At 54.0% G+C, this 16,159-nt stretch overlaps 1 protein-coding gene across 1 annotated transcript in view; it reads right to left on the bottom strand.

Annotated features, from left to right (window-relative positions):
* The window catches only part of TACC2 (transforming acidic coiled-coil containing protein 2), a 214,718-nt gene that overhangs the window by 32,731 nt on the left and 165,828 nt on the right, over positions 1-16,159 (bottom strand). Inside the window, 3 exon segments of the mRNA XM_045439735.1 lie at positions 2,014-2,212; positions 3,349-3,409; positions 7,427-8,723. Coding sequence (XP_045295691.1) covers positions 2,014-2,212; positions 3,349-3,409; positions 7,427-8,723 — 1,557 coding nt within the window.

The raw sequence follows: 16,159 nt of genomic DNA, 5'->3' as shown, positions 1-16,159 counted from the left end.
GAAAGGGGAACAACAAATGGTTAACTGATAGAGATCACGGTCCTGCAGGACCCGGAGTCTCCGTCTAGTTACAAATATCTTAGTAAATCACAAGAAAAAGGCACTCTTATCAATAGCCTAATCTCAGAAACCTACAGACTGTTTTCTGGAGCCCCACATCACCCCTCCACAGCGATGCGGGGAACAAAGGCCGAAGGAAATGGCAGATAAAACTGAATTCCCTTATCACCTGCAGTCCACTGACAAATACTTGAGGCCGGCAGAGTAAAACTTTTCTCCAGGAACTCCCTGAAGTCTTAATGCTAATCTTTGCTAGAGGGAAAAACAACCTTTACATGACAATAGCTAGGCCTCCAGGATCCTGTGAGTCTTCTTTAGCATATGAAAATCTCACTGGAAACTTCCCCTGGAACTTCACCTACCCCCCAACCCCATAGTAAATAACCAGGCCAGGTCCTCATGGTCCCGGGGCAGCTCTTCCTGTCCAGGGTCCTGTCCCCAAGCTTTAATAAAATCACCTTTTTGCACCAAAGACATCTTCAAGAATTCTTTCTTGGTCACCGGCTCTGGACCCCACGAATCCTACCATCACCCCCAAAAACCTCATCGTGGTGAGAAGACAGGCATCCAGAATCCGCCCCCGGCAAAATGAAATGGCCCTCACTGGTATCGTTCAGAGACCTTATGGGCACGAAGCTAGCCACCGAGCAGCCGATCACAGGAGAGCCTGCAGAGGAAGAAATCCAAGCTACAGCCCCCAACTACCTGCTCCCCACTTCTGCCAGTGCCCTCCCGGAGGGAGCAAGAGGGTGTTTCATGGAAGTCATGGCCCCTCATCAGCAGCAAAGAAGCAGAGATAACATTTTCACGTGCGACGGTCCTCGACTTGGTTTCTACTCCATGTTTTTGAATTGTTGGGTATCACGACCTTGGAAAGGGAGCCTCAGCACCATCACAACAGTCCCCACCGAGTGCTAGAGGGAAGCTCACAGCGGGGCAGGTGCAGGAAAGGCACGCAGGGCCTGGGGCAGAGGACGATCAGGCAGGGAGATGGTTTCAGGCCTCCACAGCCTTCCTAACGGGAAAGGAAGTGTGGGAGCCAATATATAGATTCAGACACTAAACACTGTAAGTGGAATACGCAGTTTACAAAAAAAACCTCTTGATTTCACCCAGCAATGCTGCGCTGACTTAAGATAGGTGAATTTCTCAAGCCAAAGAATCAGGAAGAAAGCTGGAAGCTAATACGTGGAAGAGGAAGAAAGCTATTGTTGAGAAAAGCAACAGGCCTCGGGGTCTTTTCAAGAAAACTGTCCTCTTTGTTGGCAAGACTGGAGTGAACCCTCTGGTTTGGGGCTTGGGTAGATGGTGTGACCACACTGTGGACCATCCCGTGGGGCTGATGAACAGCAGTGGTACCAAAGGACCCCTGGGGAGGGGCTGACCCACACTGAGCATTCGGCTTGGACAATGCTGTCTGCAGCCAGGCGTGTGCTTCAACTTCACCCAGGCACATAAGCCACAGACAATGAGCCAAGCTTGGGTAAGCTCAGGACGGGAATGAGGGGGGGTGTACTAAGCTGACTGACTCTTAGCTGGTGTCTCGGGGGTGGGGGCGCAGCGGGGTTCGAGCCTCAGGCTGTTTAAAAAAATTTTTTTTAATAGCTATTTATTTTTGGAACAGAGAAAGACAGAGAATGAACGGGGGAGGGTCAGAGAGAGGGAGACACAGAATCTGAAGCAGGCTCCAGGCTCCGAGCTGTCAGCACAGAGCCAGACGCAGGGCTCGAACTCACGGACCGTGAGATCATGACCCGAGCCGAAGTCGGATGCTTAACCGACTGAGCCACCCGGGCGCCCCGAGACTCAGGCTGTTTTCAAATGTAGACTTAGCTGGGAGGGCACCCATGGCATGGTTACCTGGCATGGAAGTTTCCTTCCTGGCCTTTTGCTCCCTAGGGACAGTGGTCTCCGAGGCAGGGTAGGGGTCCCGCTGGCCACCAAGCCGCTTACCCTCCGTGGGTGAGTTGAATTTGGTGTCATTTACAAAGGTGGACAGGTCCGAGGGCTGTGGGTAGTCCTGTTTGTCAGCCTCCAGGTCCACTGTCACACACGTCCACTTCTGGTTGGTGACCGCCAGCTTCTCCTCGTCGGTTGCATGGACCACGGCGGAGATCACCGGCGTTTCCGGGGTAGCCGCTGGAGTGGAGTCCTGGGGGCAGAAGCAAAGCAGTTGCTCTTCTCATACAGTCTCTGTGTCCCCAGCTGCACCCGCCCAGCCAGGTCTGGGGGTCCCCCCTAACCAGGACACATCACCATCACAATCCTCTGGGTCCTCGGACTCTGCCCAAAATGGTCCCGAGGAGACAAGATTCTTTCCTCTGTGACTTTCCTTTCCTGATGGCTTGTTACAGGGGGTGGCGGAGGGTTTCCGACAAATTAGGATTTTGTGTCGGAGTGATGTGGGGGCACTCCTGCTCGTTCAGTCCGAGAAAAATAAGGAACTTTAACTCTTGGCACTTTCATGACCGCAACTATCGAGTTATGTCTACACAGGGCTTCAGGGCCTGTGCAGCGATATCCTTAATATTGCCTGACGATCTGCATGCCTGTGGCTGCGGGATTTTTTCCATGGAGGGGGAGCAGTTGAGCAGGGCAGCGGGGGAGCCCCGAGTGCTAGAGCAGAGCTGGGACCGGGACCCCAGCCCCCTCTCCTGGGGCCGGGCTAGGGTCTGCGGGGCTGGGGCCTCGCTGGCTCAGAAGGGGGCCTGGTATACACTCCCGAGGCTAACCTTCCTGGGTCTGTAATGGTACAGATCTCATACAGGGGCTGGTTAGAGCGGGATGGGCACACCTGAAGGGAGGGTCGAAGCGCCTACTTTCTCAGGGCATGATTTTGATCTCCCCTGCTTGGATTTGGTTACATAATCCAGTGCTCTTGACACATAGCCCATCCTTTCTCACCATACATTCATGTGTCTCAACGGACTTTCTCAATTTGAAATTCATACACATTCTCGGCTGATTAACCGGCAGAATGGACAAATGGGCTGGTGCGATTCCTACAGAATCTACTAAAACTCGCTGAACATCTTTCTACTCGCGGGACGCACTCTGATCTTTCCCAAAGGGAAGGGATCAAAACGGTGTCTTGCCAACAGCAAGGGACGCCCCATCCCTCCCACCCTCCAACCCTCCACCCCTCCACGTACGAGCCAAAGAGGATGCTGGAATGTGCCCGTGACGAACAGAAGAGAAACTTCGGTTGACTAGTAGGGAATCAAAACACATGGGCTCTAACTTCCCCGGGTGAGTGGCAAAATCGTACTTAACGAGGGACCATCGTACCTGAGAAGGTGGGTCAGAGAGAGGAGACCGTTTTGGCGACCTTTTCACCCTAAATGTGTCACTGGAAATAGAACGGAAAATGTCAACACAACAAACAGGGGCACAGAACAGTCCAGAGTTCCACAGAGTGGACCCACGCCACCGTGCCTGCGGAGCGTCTGGCCCAGACCCACCCTCCAGCCCTCGCTACTCCACACCAGCTGAAAGATGTCTGTGCTGATCATTCCCACTTAACACCAGATACCGTTGCTGCCCCCAAGGGAAAGAGTCCTCGAGCTGGAAATCCTTAGAGAGATGCCATTTTGGAGAGCTGGCCCAGAAAATGAAGCTAAATTTAGCCGGATGTTCTTGTGTTAAAAAGCAGATTTGGGTGACATTAATGTATTCAGATTCATCCAAGAATGTCTGAACCAAACGGGGCGGGGGGCAGGGATCTAGGTTCCTGACACCAGTTAAGGGGAACCAGTTTACTGACTGGCCAGCCAACACAGCACATAATAAACAGCTGAAGGATCTGGGCAGAAACATGAAGGAATGTTCTGGGTCTTCAGGGAGAATTCCTTCCCACTCACTGGAACTCTGAGCGTAACGGATTCCTGCACCTCAGACCTGAGATTCTGACCAGAGACAGAGCCAGGGTTGAGACCATTCTTTTTAAAATTACAGTAGAATACACCTAACACACAATGTATCATCTTAAACACTCACGTTCAATAGCGTAAAGTACATTCACATTGTACAACCAATCTCCAGAACTCTTTTCAGGGATGAGGTGATTTCTCTAATGTCTATTCTCAACCATGGTTAACAACTCTTTTCCCTCTTTCTCCTTTCTATAAATAATTGGGGGCAGGCGCAGGTCACTAGAGGCAAAGGAAAATCAGATCAGACTTATGAAAGGGTCAGAAGGAAAGCATTTTTAGCATACGTGGTTCCACTGAGTCCACTGAGTGGTCCGGGGTGGTGGTAGGTGGGGGGGGGGGGGTCATTTTCCAGGCAGAATGGAAGCGTTCCCACCTGCAGACGGACCCCTGGTCTCAGGCCCCTCTGCAGTATGGTCCTGCCTCTACCAAAGCAGCGGCTTTGTGGCGGGGGAAGGCATCCCCTGACCTTAGATCCCACTACCTTTCCCTGCTCTAAATATTAACCAGATGGGGGCGCCTGGTGGCTCAGTCAGGGAAGCGTCCTGACTCTTGATTTTGGCTCAGGATCGTGAGATCAAGCCCTGCATCAGGCTCTGTACTGAGTGTTGAGCCTGCTTGGGATGCTTGCTCGCTCGCTCTCTCTCTCTCTCTCTCTCTCTCCCCCTCCCTCTGCCCTCTCCCCTGTTCGTGCTCTCTCTCTCTCTTAATAAATACATACATACGGACATAAATAAAAATGGACAAAGCAATTTGGCACTCAAGTTCCTTCCCTGTGTTCTCTTCAATAAAAACGCTCCAACAATGGCATTCAGTCATGAGAAAATACTAGAAATGGTTATTTCCAGCACTTATAGCATTTGCCATATGAGCAATACAGTCACAGCTTGAAGCATATATTTATTCATGCATATAAATATATAACTGTATATTTCAAAGTTGCTAAATGGCTCTAAAACACTAAAGAAATCCCTTGGCCAGAAGCAAGCCTGAGAGACTCCACTCTGCCCCAGGGCTGCTGGACCCCTGGGACCAGGCCAGCTTCCCTTGTAAAGACAGGGAAGCAGGAAAGGTCCTGTCCTTGGGCCCCTGGGAGACGCCCAGGACATCTCTCCTGGCCGTGGGGGCAAAGCCGTGCAGGCACGGAGACGGTTTGCTCTGCCTGCAGCGACACCCAGCAGGGTGACCCGTGCACGGACAGCATGCCGATCGACACCCAGCCTGGTCCTGGGTGGCCAAGGACGCAGGCCCAGAGCAGGCTGGTGGTGGCTCTCACAGCCGTGTGCTCCACTCCGAGTCAACCCACAGGTCTCAAGGAGACACAGCCCACAGATTTCTGCTTCGCACGTTAGCAGGAACAAGTGACCTCAGTCGCCGCCTGCGGTTGGCCGGATGCTTATTTCAACGTGAAGCCACACCCAGTACTTTGAAAGCAATCGCTCACTAGCCCAATTTGAAATGAAAGAACGGAATGAGAGCTTAAAAAAAAAAAAAAATGTATGGGTTTCAGATGAAGACATCGAATATGCAAGCAGGAGAGTTCCATTCCTGACAAGCAGGCAGATGTTGGGTAATCGCATTTTCACAGCCAAGCAGTTTCACTTATGCTAATCACTACGAAACAGGAAAGTAACCTCTGCTACCGGGGAGCCCCATGCCCCCCCTCCCCGTCCCCAGGCCCAACAGAGAGATACACAAGCAGCAGCCACGGAGAAGAAATGAAAAGAGCTTGAAAGCAAAAACAAAAAGCTGGGGGAAGAAAAGCACATTCAGTGGAAGAGGCAGGTTCCGTTAAATTTACTTACAACAGAGAACACACAGACATCACATCTTCAACCATCCTAAGACAAGAAGACAAGAAAAAAGAGAGACGGACAGAAGGAACTGACAAAAAAGATCCATCTGCACACAATTGGCTACTGATGGGTTGGGACCCAAGAGGCATCCACTGTGAGTTCTGCTTGGGAGAGGGGGCCACATCCCGGCTTTTTGGAGAGGGGGCTGTCCAAGAACACCTTCCTCTCGTGCTTCCGATCACCCCCTAAAGTGCCGGTGTTCAAAGAGCTTTGTCACATCGTGTTGGGTTCCAGGCCATCTGCACTAGAGGTGAGGACAAGAGATGGGGTGGCTTCCCTGACCTGTGTGCTCTGATGACAGGACAGACCATAACCAAACTATCTGTGCGGAAGGAGGAGGTGCGCAGTGGCTGCAGGCTGGCTCCCGTTCCAAAAATGAGGGAACGTGGCTTTGTCGTCTGAGCATTTCAGAGTTCTGTCTGAGGCTTAAAATAAAGCGTCCAACACAGATTCGATGGAATCTCTAGGAAGGGCCAGGTTGGGGAACTGAGCTCAAGGTTCCTGGCTGGGGAGCCTTGGATCCCAAGACTCGCGCCTGCTTAGAGAACCTCTTCTCAGGAAGTCCCAAGTTCTTCTCAAGATAACTCCTCGGGGAGCCCAGAATGGGAGGTAAGAAGGTCTACCCTGTCTCCATTCATACCGGACAGAGGCAGAGAGGCCAGCAGCTGCGGTCTGCTCTGCTGAGTTGGTGCCAGAAGCCTGGTCTCTGTGGCCTTGTTCAGTTACTGACCCTACTTCGCATGAAGGCAGGAGAAAGGCTCTAAGTACCCTCCCCACCCAGTATGCTGGGACCCACGTCCTGGAAACGGACCCTCAGCCATCCAGGTGAGAGCGCGTCTGGAGATGAATTCCAGAAGCACAGACACGTGGTTGTTAAAGGCACTCTGCTTGGCAAGTGTTTGAGGACAGCCGAGTCAATTATTGGTGGCCCCCTGGGGGTCACGGGGATTTCGGGGATGGTTTCTCCCTTTCAAGTTCCCTCGATCTCTTTCGGGACCTATGGGGCCTTGGACTCTTGTCTGCAAAAGATGGCTAGAAAAAGGGATGACAGCCTGGCTGGGGTGCAAGGAAGGGCCCAGGCCAGGCCTCTCGTTCACGGGCCTCCCAGAGACTACTGGGTTTGCCTCCTGACGAACACGTTAACGGGCAGACACAAATACGACCAATTCTAACACTATTTGAAGGGTGAATCTCCTAGCTTCTAGGCCACCCCCAAAAGTAATTCCTGTGCCAAGCAGGGAAAAGGTTAAGTCACCCAAGCACAGATGAGTTCCCTCTCTGTGGGATCTCCCACACTCCCCCCGGAGTCAAATGTCAGGCCTTCAGCTCAAGGTAAAGCCTTAAACCACTGACATAATAATGAGGCCAAAGATCAAAGACGCTAGACCCAGAGGGATTTGTGCACGGGAAATGCCACCACCGTGGGCACAGAGAGGGAGGAAAACAGGGACCGTGTTGCAAACCTGGAGGCATTATGGCAGATGGCGGAAGGGTTAGGGCAGCCGCGTTCATCCAGGCACACGACCCGGGCTCACAGCCGAGGCACAGCCCCGAGCTTACCACCTGCACCCCTGCACTTACGTCTTGAGGGGCGTCTTCTTCTTCTTGGCGGGCTTGTTCAGCCCATCCCCGTCCACTCCATTGGCTTCGATGGCACTGGCTGGGATCTCAAAGGAGGCTGGGGATTTAGAAGGTGAGGCTGGGGTTTTAGAGGATGTCTTAAAAGGGTCAATGGATTCGTCGCAGGCGTCTGCGTCAAAGTTGTAGGACTGTTGGGGCAGTTTGGGGGACTCTTGCATTTTTGAGGTGGAAGAAAAAGGGTTAAAATTGGGGTCGTCCCACTTGTCAATATCAAAGGTGTAGGTGCCCTTAGCAATAGGGATGTCATTGGGTTCATCGGGGGACCGGGTAGGTGAGGCAGGAGCGTTGTCGAGTTTCTCGGGTGTTTTTTTCATCTTTGGCCTCCTTAGGGGCATTTTGGCAACCGGCTTTTTGCCTAGCTTTTTGGTAGGAGGGGGGTTTTCCTGCTGGGTGTCCCAACTGCCCTTGTCCTCAGAATAGTCAAACTCCAGCCTCACCGAGAGCCCTTTGACCGGGGAGTCCTCCTGCCCCCCACTATCCGACGGGGTCACCTCCACTGCCTCCGGAGCCGTGGCAAGAGGCAACGTCTTCCTTCCAACGGGGGGTGAGTTCTGCACTCTGCCGCTTCCGGAAGCTGGGGGGACGGCCCCTCCGGCCCCCTCTGGGTCCAGAGGGCAGGCGGCCTTGGGCACAGCAGCAGGCTCCAGGGGTGCCTCCTCTGCCAGGGCTGGTGCAGAAGCTTCCGTCTTGGTCTCAACTGCTCTGTTCTCCTCGCTGGGGACAGGGCTCTCTTCGACTGGCTCTTGCGGTGTCTCTTTCACTGGGGGGGTTTCCGTGGGTTTCTTGGTGGTCTGCTTCTTTTTTAAGGAAGGCGGCCTCGGTTTTTTAGTTCGCTTAAGGGTACTGGAGGCACTGCTTGAGCCCGCGCCGTAGGCCTCTGGGGCCAGGGCCACGGCCTCGGCGTTGCCCGAGCAGGAAGCACCATCAAAGTCACTAGCTTGCAGGCTGAGAGATCGGGAGAGCGTGGACTTGGAGACGGGGACAGAATCCGTCGACTTCCTCCGCGTGTTCACTTTGCATTCCTGACTCTTCGAGTCCGAGCAGCGGGGCTCCAAGGTCTGGAAATCATCCACCAGCTCGATGGTGTCGAAGTCTAAGTTGTAAGTCCCGCTGCTGGCTATAGGCTTGTCTTCATCGAAGACGGCAGAGAAGGAGTGTGACGGGGGGCGGAAGGGGCTCCCCTCCACCGAGCTGCTGCGTGGGCCATCGGGGACACAGGCTGTCTCAGAACCGCATCCTGAGGAAAAGGAGACAAAGCAGTCACCGAAGGACGAAGGACACAGGACACTGGACTGCTTTCATCTTGTGCCAGACTACCACCCTCTAGGCAGAGTCCCCCGGACCCCCGGGCCCCCACTGGGTGGGCGCGGCGCGTGGGCACCAAGTCTGCTCTCACCCATTATTGGCTCCAGACCCCAGGTAGGCTTACCCTCCGGTCCCTCGTCTATCAAATGGGAGTGACGCGGGCTGTTTGGGGGACAGCTCAAATCATTCAGTCATTCCAAAAATGTTTACCAAGTTCCCAGTCGGGACTAGGCATCATTCTGGGTGTTGGAGATTCAACAATGAACAAAACAGACAAAAATCCTTGCCCTTCCGGAAGGTACATCCTTCGGGGAGAAGACAGTCAAGAAATAAATCAACAAGCAAAATGCACAGACTGCCAGATGGTGATAGGTGATATGGAGAAAAATAAAGCCAGGGTAGGAGTGCTGCAATTTTAAAATAAAGGAGTTGGCAAAGCTCTCCATGGAGGAAACACTTAAGCAAAGATCAGAAACATGGGAAGGACGTGAACCAGGAGCATATCTGGTGGGGGTGTGACGGGAGCATCATAAGCAAAAGGAACAGCAAGTGCAAAGGTCCTGGGGTAGAAGCACGCTAACGTGTTAAAGAAACCTCAGAGGCCAGTGTGACTAAAGCAAGGGAGAGGAAGACAGCCATTAGCATCATCAAGCCTGTTTTTGACTACTCGGAGCTTGTTGTGAGGAACAACTGGGAGCCCTTCTGTGGAGGCCCCCAGGCCACTGCAGCAGGACTGAGGATGCCCTGCTTGCCACCTGTCCTTATGCCAGGTGTCCCCTATAATCTCTCCCTCCAACTCTGCTTGCCACGCTCCTCTTCTTGGCCTTACCTCTAGTCCATTCCCTCTCCTCTCTTTGCTGCTTTTTTAAAAAAAAATTTTAACACTTTTTATTTATTTATTTTTATTTTTTTTATTACGTTTCTTTATTTCTGAGAGGCAGAGAGAGACAGAGCACGAGTGGGAGAGGGGCAGAGAGAAAGGGAAACACAGAACCCGAAGCAGGCTCCAGGCTCTGAGCCGTCAGCACAGAGCCCAACGTGGGGCTCGAACCCACGAACTGTGAGATCGTGACCTGAGCCGAAGTCGGACGCTCAACTGACTGAGCCACCCAGGGGCCCCGTTTTGCTGTTCTTGCTGGCTTCCCCACCGCACAGCCACTGCCGTCCACGGAGGCTGCTCCTTATTTTAAAACATGCCACGCACACTCTACTTGTTGGCCACGAAATGCTCCATCACCCGATGACCCCACCGTTCCGTGGGGATTTGGCCAGCCTGGCCTTGGCTTGGCTACCCTGGGCTCTCCCCGTGCCAGGTGGTGCCTTTCATGCATTTCTGGGTTCACAGCTCTCCTGGGCAGTCAGGAGGCCAGAAAGTGGCCAGAGAACAAACACTATGTCACTGGACAAAGGAAGACAAATGTTGCAAAGAGGTCTGCAGAAGAAGGGATCGGAGAGTCAGCACAGGTATGGCTTGGGACGGCGTCTCTAAAGTTGGGTTTCGCTGATGGGGGTCATGCCCCCAGCGCCCACCCCGTGCCCGGCTGGGATGGCTGCCGGATAAAATACAGGATGTTCAGTTAAAGCTGAATTTCAGATAACTGAGTAGTTTCTAGTATACATATGTCTCAGTAATTCCTTGTTTATCTGGGATTCGGATTTAACTGGGTGCCCTGTATTTCTATTTGCTGAATCTGTCAGCCCTCTCTATGCCTCATCCCAGCAAATGTACAAGGTTTGGGAAATGCTCAGCTAACACTGAACCGGCGTCTCGCTGTAGATTTTCTCAGAGCAATTCATGCTCACTATTGCAAATGCCCAGGGGGTGAGTATTTTGTACGGTGCTTCCGGAACTTTGCTCACAAGCATATCTTTCTCTCGAAGCACCTGGGAGAGGAAGTGCTGGGTGGGGGGGTGCAGGCGGGGGATGACATCACAAGGGAAAGTCCAAGCCTCCCAAGTTCAGGGACTGGTCTGGTCATCTTTGCTCTCCCTGGACTTGTCCCACTTTCTCTTGCAGGCTCCAAAAACGTCTCTAGGGGCACCTGGGTGGTTCACTCGGTTAGGCGTCTGACTTCCGCTCAGGTCACGATTTCCTGGTTCATGGGTTTGAGCCCCACATGGGGCTCTGTGCTGTGTGCTGTCAGCATGGGGCCTGAAGCGGGCACTGGAACCGTGAGATCCTGACCTGAGCCAAAATCAAGAGTCAGATGCTTAACCAACTGAGCTACCCAGGCGCCCCCTGCTTCTTTCTTAAACCAACTCCCTCCTACTTCCTCCAGGGCCTGGCACCCTCAAGCACCCCATCCTCCTGCCCAGACACACAGCACAGAGGCCACAGAGGGACCAGGGGACCCAGCGGAACAGGTGCTTTCGAGTGGGCCTTGAAAGAGGGAGAAAGAACCTCAGCCCCTTCCATCATTCCCAAAGCAAGAGCCACAACCGCCAGCCTCTTCTCTTTTCAGGCTGCCTCGTGCCTTCCGAGGTCCTCCTGATGTCAGGGGTCCCCCCGAATCATGCAACATGCAGCAGATATTCAGCTTAACCATCTGCTCATTGTTTGACCCAGACCAAAACGTCCCTGCCTGAGTAACACTCTTTCCTCTTTAGAACCGATATTCTTGGGCCAGGAAACCTAATCTTGCTGCAGGGTTTCTTGGCCTTGGCACTGTGGCCATTTTGGGATGGTTAGTTCTTTGATGCAAGGGGTCCTTCTGTTCACTGCAGGATGTTTAGCAGCGTCTTTGGCCTCTACCCACTAGATGCCACCGGCATGCCAACGCCAGTTGTGACAACCCAGAACGTTTCTAGAAATTGCCCAATGTCCCCGTGAGGGGCACAAGAGCCCCTGGGTGAGAACTGCTGTCCTACTGCGTGGTATTCAAGCAGGTCACTCCACAGGGCCCATTATGGGGCTGGGGGGCTGGGGGGCTCCTAAGTGCTCTTCAGAGGAATCCTGGGCAAGGTGGCTTTCGCAGACCCGAGCAAAGGTCACTGCCATGCGCGGGTCCTGATTTTCCAAAGCAAGTGTGGTCTGATTGGGTTCCCTGCCCCTCCTACCAGATTTCTAAATTCCACTCGCTGTATCTGCATGAAGACCATTCATTCATTCGCTCCACAAATAATCTGGGTTCCTCCTCCTTGTGCGCCCCGTCGGTGGAGACCCGGGCAATGCCTGCCCAGGCTCCAGGTTTTGGTTCAGTCTGATAACAAAAAGAGCATTTCTGGTTCATCATATGGAGGCTTGCTAGGGGGGTTCCCAAGGGCATCACTCAGCTCGGGCCACCATAACAAAGAACCACAGAACCTCTCGATGGCAGATGGCCATCTCCTCTGTGGCCTCACACGGCCTTTTCTCCGCACGAGCTCATCCCCAAGGGCCTCTTCCTCTTCTTACATGGACACAGTTCTATTGGATTAAGGCCCCACCCTTATGACCTTGTTTAACCTCCATCACCTCGTTAAAGGTCCTATCACACTAGGGGCTACGGCTTCAACATAAGGATTTGGGGGAACACAATGTCATCCATGAACACCAGTGCGGGGCAGTCAAATCCCCAAGCTAAGGTTAAAAACAAACGTGTGTGGAAACGAGAGGGATTTCCAAGGAAAGAGAGAAAGCTAGTAAGGGACACTCGACTGGTATCACCCTACCATCTCCAAAGGCCACATTTTGCAGCCTCGTGGGGCCGTTTCTAACTGAGCACTTACGCCAGCTGTGCTGGTGCCTCTCTCTCCGCCCCCCCTGCCCCAGCCCCCAACTCTGGACAGGGATCCGTGGGCCCAGAGGACCAAACATGTCAACACGTGGCACCCCGGCGCTCACACACTCTCACCTTAAACCAACAGACCAAAGGAAATGGTCTCATCCACAGGGGGCATAGATTTACATCTTCTGGGTACCCGAACAATAATCTATTGCACTTAACAGTGTTTATTCTGGCAAAGGTCTCCATTTTAAGCAGGCTAACGAGATCTAAATGGAGCATTATTGGTCTTCATGTGGCATTTCACTGGCAGCCGTGGGCCACTCAGAGCAAGTCCAGGAGAATTCAGCACTCTCCAAACCTGCCTATCATAAGACACATCAAGACACTCGTTAAACCCCCAGCCTCCCGGCTCCAACCTGAAGCAGCAGCTTGGCACAGCTGGAGTGGGGGCTCCGAACCCCCACTTCCACAGGTGCCACGGGCAGCTGTGAGAGGGAAAGTCGGGGGGCTGGGCTGGCTCACCTCACCTGTGCCCTATCAGGACCTATCCTAGCTCTGAAAACCTCCAGGGGCCACAGTTGAGTATTTGGCCACAGAAATGGTTTGGAGGAGAAGCCTGGATCGGCCTGGATCGATCTCTCTGAGGCCAGCTCTGATCGCCTGTGGGGATTCTGCCTCTGAGACGTGGGCCGTCGGGGAGGGCGGGAGTGACCGCAGAGGCAGCCCGTGTGCCTGGCCAGCAAGAGAGGCAGGAGGGCTGTGGGAAGTCGGCTTCTCTTCCAAACCCAGGGGATCTTCAGATTCCCACGGAGACCCTGCTGGGTCCTGAGGACCACCACCCCAGCCCCACCAACCCAGTGGGGCTGTGCCCGCTATTTCCTGGACGCGTGCACTGATCACACACAACCTTCCTTCAGATGCCAAAGGCTGAAGAGGGAGTTCTCTCTGAAAACCGGCTTATTCCCACCAGACCCCGCCTTGTGAGCAGCTGGATGAAGTGGTCCTTCTTAGGATGGGAGAGCCCTGCTAGGAGGAGCAAAAGGTGACCTCACCCCACGGGCACCCAGGAGCACTGTGGGGGCACAGTCCCCCTGGAGGGCGGTGTGCAAAGCTGGGATTGGTGCAGCTGGGGGCTGGGTCCGGGCTCTGCCTAGAACGCACCGAATGTCACTTCTCCCCTGCCCCGCTGACTGCCGCTTCCCCCCTGCTTGCTCCCCCTGCCCCGCCGGGGCTCTCCTCACACAGGGCTGCCTGCCAGGCACGCCCCCGTCCGCCCCTGGCCAGGCTCACTCCCAGGAGGCTGACAGAGGTACCAGCAGGGCTAACAGCTAACAACTAACCTCGCCATGACTCCGTGACTCCGACAGTGGCCACTTCTGCTCCTTTCAGCCTCTGTGTCCCCAGACTTCCCTCCCACCATCCCTCAAGCATAACGGTGGGCATGAAACCAGCAGTTCCGGAAAAGTGCTTTCTGTACAAGCAAAAGGAGATAGCATCCAGACACATCGCTAGGATGACGCCACACAACCCAGTTCTGACTCAAGCGGAGTCTGGGCTGACGAGTCCACGGGCACATAAACCCGGGCTTTGCCGCTGATCAGCTGGGTGGCCCTGGCCAAACTCTCTTAACCCCACTGTGCCTCATTGTCACTGGCCCCGGTACCACCTCCCGGCTGCTACAGAAATCAGAGCTCATGCTTCTGACAGTGGCTGCTGCAAAGAAAATGCTCACAATTGTTACTTGTTGTTCTATTCTTTTTTTTTTCTTTTGAGAGAGATCAAACAAGGGGGGGAAAGGGATGGAGGGAGGGAGGGAGAGAATGAGAGAGAGAGACAACATCTTAAGCAGGTTCCATGACCAACACAGAGCCCAACGTGGGGCTCGATCTCACAACCAACTATGCAATCATAACCTGAGCTGAAATCAAGAGTCGAGTGCTTAACCAGAGGAGCGAGCCACCCCAGTGCCCCTATTCTATTCTTAGCAAAAGTCATCTGTCACAGGGGCAACGGGGTGGCTCAGCTGGTGAAGGGTCCGACTTCTGCTCAGGTCATGATCTCACAGTTTGTGAGTTCGATACCTGAATCGGGCTCTCCACTGTCAGCATAGAGCTCTTCTGTGATCCTCTGTCTCCCTCTCTCTCTGCCTCTCCCCTCTCCTCAAAAATAAATATTTTTTAAAAGGTATCTATAACAGGAAAACATATATGGAGCCCAGCTTATACTCACCCCAGTTGAGAGCGAGCCACCTGCCCGGGTGTGTGGGGCCCACGAGCATCCTGAGATACCCTTGTGACTCACTGGGCCATCAGGGGCCACTGTGCTGGACACTGAGTGCAGTCAGATCCCCTGACGAGGTCATTAAGGAAGTCAGTGTGAGTCCGGAGGCTCGGGGCCCCTCCAGGTTCTCGGTATGCCCACCCTCCTCCCGTCTGTGACTCCTCTGAGCCTCGGCTGTAAATCAGGCATTCTTGTGAGGCTGAAAAGGGAGAACCATAGAAGCACCTTGCACAGCAGCACCGGGACGTGGCAGCCGGGGGGCCCCCAACTCTTGCACATGCCACAGTGACACCCACTCCCTGTGCCCCTGCCCCAGGCTGGGCTCCTGGATGCCTTCCTATCTCTCTGTGGGGACACCCCTGCAGAGCAACCTCAGGGGAGAAGAAGGCAAGTGACAATGAGTATGGAGACATGGTCCCCTGTGGGGACAGAAGCCACTAGGTGTGCTGAGCTCCTTTCTGAGTCAATCTGAAGACGGTGGCCACGAACCACTGTGTGGAACACAACCACTGCCTCGGCAAAGGCCACACTTTCCATGGGGCAGAGAGGAAAGACCCAGGGCACGCAGGGCAGTGTCTCCAGTCACCTCCAAGGCCCCAGTGTGGGCCTTCCCGGTGCTGGGCAGTCTCCCAGCGAGGGTAAGAAAACAGGCTTTATCCCGGAGGGGAGCAGTGTTCCCGAAGGGAGGACAACCACGGGAGGAGTCCACCTCTGGTATCATGGAAGTGCTTCCTTCACTGGCCATCTGCCTGCTGCTCACCTCACAACTGCTTGCCCATCCCCTGCCTCGGGGTACTTAAATGCACCAGCTCAGTCCGCTGGCGGAGAGCAGCCCCGTCCCCAAACGGAAGGGAGTCAAGAGGTCTGGGTTCCGATCCCAGAGCCCCTCGTGTGCTGTGAGATGGAAGGCGTGGTCTGGAAGCCCCGCATCTCGCTGGGGAAGCAGGTGGTTGTTACCAGATGCGCAGAGATGCCGTGAGCGCAGGGGAGGAGTCTCGGCTGAGTGGGAGATGAAATGCGCAAAGGACCCAGCGTCGGTCCAGCACATAGTGGACGCTTAAGCGGGTGCTATTACTTAATTATGCGGCATTCACTTATGTCCCTCGTTGACCGGCTTTGAGCTCTAATAACATGGCCAACATACAGCAGCCACACGCTGCGATCTCAGAACCAGGGAAGGTCAGAAAGGGAAGGAGGTTCTTCCGGGCAAGAAAACTGGGCTCAGACGAGCTTCATTCTGGCCCAGCCCCAAAGAGGGCCAGATACAGGTGAGCGCACGGTATCTCCCAATCTTCTGTCCCAGGGGGCACAAACAGCTGGCAGGACCCAGGGTAAGGTAGCTGATTGTTTTGTACAATGTGGATTTCCAGGAGCGCAAATC

The sequence above is a fragment of the Leopardus geoffroyi genome, chromosome D2 (genome assembly GCF_018350155.1).
Source record: "Leopardus geoffroyi isolate Oge1 chromosome D2, O.geoffroyi_Oge1_pat1.0, whole genome shotgun sequence".
NCBI classification, from domain to species: Eukaryota; Metazoa; Chordata; class Mammalia; order Carnivora; family Felidae; genus Leopardus; species Leopardus geoffroyi.
This window is presented reverse-complemented; position numbering and strand designations above follow the sequence as displayed.